General features: G+C 66.0%; 1 protein-coding gene across 1 annotated transcript; it reads left to right on the forward strand.

Annotated features, from left to right (window-relative positions):
- Nucleotides 1-1,026: 1,026 nt before the first annotated feature.
- ATXN7L3 (ataxin 7 like 3) lies at nucleotides 1,027-4,204 on the forward strand (the record flags this gene model as incomplete). Its single annotated transcript, XM_074167299.1, has 9 exons — nucleotides 1,027-1,124; nucleotides 1,425-1,447; nucleotides 1,543-1,588; nucleotides 2,040-2,071; nucleotides 2,181-2,249; nucleotides 2,799-2,842; nucleotides 2,980-3,051; nucleotides 3,363-3,496; nucleotides 3,818-4,204. Coding segments are annotated over 9 exons (670 nt in total), but the record flags the coding sequence as incomplete, so codon positions are not given.

Here is a 4,204-nt window from a genome sequence, read left to right on the forward strand (position 1 = left end):
CCCAAAAAAAAATAAATAACCCCACCAGTTTGAGGGCTCCCACAGCAAACACATCCCCGCATGGGGAAACTGAGGCACAAAGCGGGGAGGGAGGGTGTGGGGCGATCTCTCTCCTCGGTGGGGGGATTTGGGGACACCCGTCTCGGTGCTGGGATGGGAATTGGGCGCCCACACTCTCCCCCCCCCAGTCCTTGTTTTTTATTAGGGGGGGGGTGCATGTCCTGCCCCCCCCCCCCCCCCCAACACCTGGAGTCCCCCCTCCATCCAGCTCCTCGTGCTCCAACCTGCTGCTTCCCGGAAAAAAGGGCAATTCTGGCTCTTCTGTCCGTCCCCCCCCCACTTTCCTTGGTGGCTGCTGGGGTCCCCCCCCATCTTGGATCTGGGGTGGGCATGACAGAGCTGGTGGGGTGCAGGGATGGATCCTGGGATGCAGGGAAGGATGCAGGATGGATCCTGGGGTGCTGAGGAGGACATGGAATGGATCCTGGGGTGCCAGGATGGATCCCGGGGTGCTGGGGAGGGCATGGGATGGATCCTGGGGTGCCAGGATGGATCCAGGGGTGCGGGGGAGGGAGTGGAATGGATCCTGGGGTGCTGGGACAGATCCTGGGGTGCCGGGGAGGACACAGGATGGATCCCAGGGTGCCAGGGAGGGCATGGGATGGATCCTGGGTGCTTGGGGAGGGCACGGGATGGATCCCGGGGTGCCAGGGAAGGATGTGGTATGGATCCCAGGGTGCTGGGGAGGGCATGGGATGGATCCTGGGGTGCCGGGATGGGTCCTGGTGTGCCGGGGAGGGCATGGGACGGATCCTGGGGTGCTGGGGATGGATCCCGGGATGCAGGTTGGGTGCCGGGTGGATCCCGGGGTGCCGGGGAGGGCATGGGGATGGATCCTGGGGTGCTGGATGGATCCCGGGGTGCCAGGGAGAGCATGGGACAGATCCTGGGGTGCAGGGACAGATCCCGGGGTGCAGGACGGATCCCGGCTGGGGGTCCCTGACCTTTCTTCCCCTCCCGGTGCAGGATCGCGAGCAGCAACAACATGAACAAGTCGGAGAGTGACCAGGAGGACAACGACGACATCAACGACAACGACTGGTCCTACGGCTCCGAGAAGAAAGGTGGGGGGGACGCTGGGGGGGGTGGTGGGTGCCAGCTCCCCTTGGGGGGGTCCCTGGCCCCCCCCCACGAGGGGTGGGGGGCACGTCCCGGCTGCCTTGTGGCCCCTCGAACCCCAATCCTGGCCACACGTACGGTGGGGGGGGGTGGGGGGAGGTCGTGTGGGGGGGGGTGTGTGTGTGTGTGTGTCCCAGCTGCCCCTGGGGAGGGGAGCGTCCTGGCGGCGGTTGCTGAAGAAATTGGGGCTAAATCCAGCAGAAACGGTTAAAAAAATCATCCCTTCTCTGTCTCTCTCCCTGTAGCAAAGAAGAGGAAATCGGATAAGGTGAGGGGGGAAGGGGGTGCTGGGGGGGGGGGTTGTGGGGGACATGGGGGGGCCCCCAAACTCCCCCCAAACTCCCCCCCCCGCTCTCCTTGCAGAACCCCAACTCGCCCCGCAGGTCCAAGTCCCTCAAACACAAAAATGGTGAGGGGGCGGGGCCGGGGGCCGAGGGGCGGGGCTTGGACCGCCCAGGGAACGGGGATTGGGCCGTCCCGGGGGCGGGGCGTCGCTGCGGGGGCGGGGCTTGGGGGGTGCTGAGGGGGGAAATGAGGCGGGGGCGTGGCGTCGTGGGTGGGCGTGGCATGGCGGCGGTGTTGGGGGGTGCTGGGGGAATGAGGCGGGGGCGGGGCGTCGTGGGTGGGCGGGGCGTGACGGCGGGGGCGGGGTTTGGGGAAATGAGGCGGGGGCGGGGAGTCGTGGGTGGGCGGGGCATCCACAGGGGGCGGGGCTTGCTCGGAGGCGGAGCTCTCCCTGGGCTGGGCTGGTGACAGCATAGGGGGCACATGGCGGACACTTGGGGGGCACAGGGAGGGCACGGGTGGGTCAGAGGGGCACCGGGGGGACCAGGACCCTCCTCACCCCTCCTCTCTTCCAGGCGAGATCGGCGGGAACCCCGATCCCTTCAAGGTGAGCCCTGGGGTGGGGGGGAGATGATGCCTGGTCCTTCCTCCGTCCCCCTGGGATGTCCCTGTCCCCTCTGCCAGCTCTGACACCACTCCCTGCCCCCTCCCCACAGTACAGTAACTCGGCAGGGATCAACTACGAGACGCTGGGCCCCGAGGAGCTGCGGACGCTGCTCACCACGGTGCGTGGTCGGGGGTTTGGGAGGGGCTGACAAGCGCAAAGGAACCCTGTCCCCAGCCACATGGGATGGACAGGGACATGGAACTGTTGGAGCGGGGCCAGAGGAGGCCACGGAGATGCTGGGAGGGCTGGAGCCCCTCTGCTGTGAGGACAGGCTGAGAGAGTTGGGGGGGTTCAGCCTGGAGAAGAGAAGGCTCCGGGGAGACCTTGGAGCCCTTCCAGTCCCTAAAGGGGCTCCAGGAAAGCTGGGGAGGGACTCTGGATCAGGGAGGGGAGCCATAGGACAAAGGGGAAGGGTTTGACACTGAGAGAGGGGAGATTGAGATGAGATCTCGGGACGAAATTCTTTGCTGTGAGGGTGGTGAGAGCCTGGCCCAGGTTGCCCAGAGAAGCTGTGGCTGCCCCATCCCTGGAGGGGTTCAAGGCCAGGTTGGAGGGGGCTTGGAGCAACGTGGTCTGGTGGGAGGTGTCCCTGCCCAGGGCAGGGGGTGGCACTGGATGGGCTTTAAGGTCCCTTCCAACCCAAACCGTTCTGTGATTCTCTTCCCAGCAATGCGGGGTCATCTCCGAGCACACCAAGAAGATGTGCACCAGGTGAGAGCATCCTGGGCTTTCCCTGCTCGGTGTAGTGCTGTGGGGGGTCCCCAGGGTGCCTGGATCCCCATAGGAGCCGGGGGGGGAGGGCAGGCACACAGCAAAGTGCCTGACTCAGCCCCTGCCTCCTCCCTCAGGTCCCTGCGGTGTCCCCAACACACCGATGAGCAGCGCAGATCAGTCCGGGTTTACCTCCTCGGTCCCTCCGCGTAAGTGAGCAAGCCCATGGGGTCCCAGATGTCCCGGGGCCACTCCAGTGTGGGGACAGGGACAAGGCTCTGCCGCCCAGTGCGGACGGAGACTGGGGGGGCTGCACGGGGTGCCTGAACGAGGGTGGGGACGTGGACAGGGACACCTCCAGGGGATGCTTGGAGGGCTGGGATGGGGATGCGCAACCCAGCCGGGTCCCGGGGAGCTGGGTCAAGCCCTCAGCGTCCCCGTCACGTTGAGGGGTGCAGCACTGTGGGTCGCATCCCCCCAGTCCTGGGGGGCTGGGGACCCCCGTAACGCCTGTGCCCAGGTCCCTGCCCGAGGCGGAGGGCAGCGTGGAGAACGACAGCTTCGAGGTGGCGGAGAGCCAGGCCATCATGAGCCGGCTGCAGTGGGACGGCTCCTCCGACATCTCGCCCTCCGACTCGGCCTCCTCGAAAGCCAGTGAGTGTTGGGAGCCGGGGGGGGCAGGGGGGGGGCAAAACCGGGTGTTCCTGATGTCTCCCCAGCACAGGAGGGGATGGACAGACAGACTGTGGCTACCCAAAGCCACCTGGAAGAGTCCCTTGAGTATCTGCTGTGCTGGGACATCTTGTCACCCACCTTCCTTGGGGCGGGGGTAATGTTTTGGGATGCATTTTCCTGGGTATGGATGGGTGATGGGGGGGGATCCTTTCTGCTTTGGGGGGATCCTCTCTCCTTTGGGGGGGCTCCAGTTGGGTGTTCCCCCAACACCCCCATCTCCTTCCTTTTTCCCCCTCCCAGGTACAAACAACTCCGAGTCCCGCAAGACCAAGAAGAAGAAGCCCCACTTGGGGCTGGTGAGCGGTGGCCCCCCAGGACTGGGCTCCAGCAAGAAGAAGAAGCCCAAACCCCCCGCACCCCACACCCCCAGCATCTACGATGACATCAACTGAGCGCAGCGGAGCTGAGGGGGTCGGGGGCGGGGGGGGGCACGGACAGACAGACGGACACGGGCCGTGGCAGCCCTTCCCACCCCGCCTGGGGGCAGCCCCCCCCTCTCCCCAATTCGGACACAAAGCGGGTACTCGGGGCGCAGAAGATGGAGGACTTGGCTATCGCTGTAAGGAAGGGGGGAGCTGGATTTGGGAGCCCCCATTAGTGCCCCCCTTTTTCTCCGCCCACCCCCCC

The sequence above is a fragment of the Numenius arquata genome, unplaced genomic scaffold (genome assembly GCF_964106895.1).
Source record: "Numenius arquata unplaced genomic scaffold, bNumArq3.hap1.1 HAP1_SCAFFOLD_1409, whole genome shotgun sequence".
Lineage (NCBI taxonomy): Eukaryota > Metazoa > Chordata > Aves > Charadriiformes > Scolopacidae > Numenius > Numenius arquata.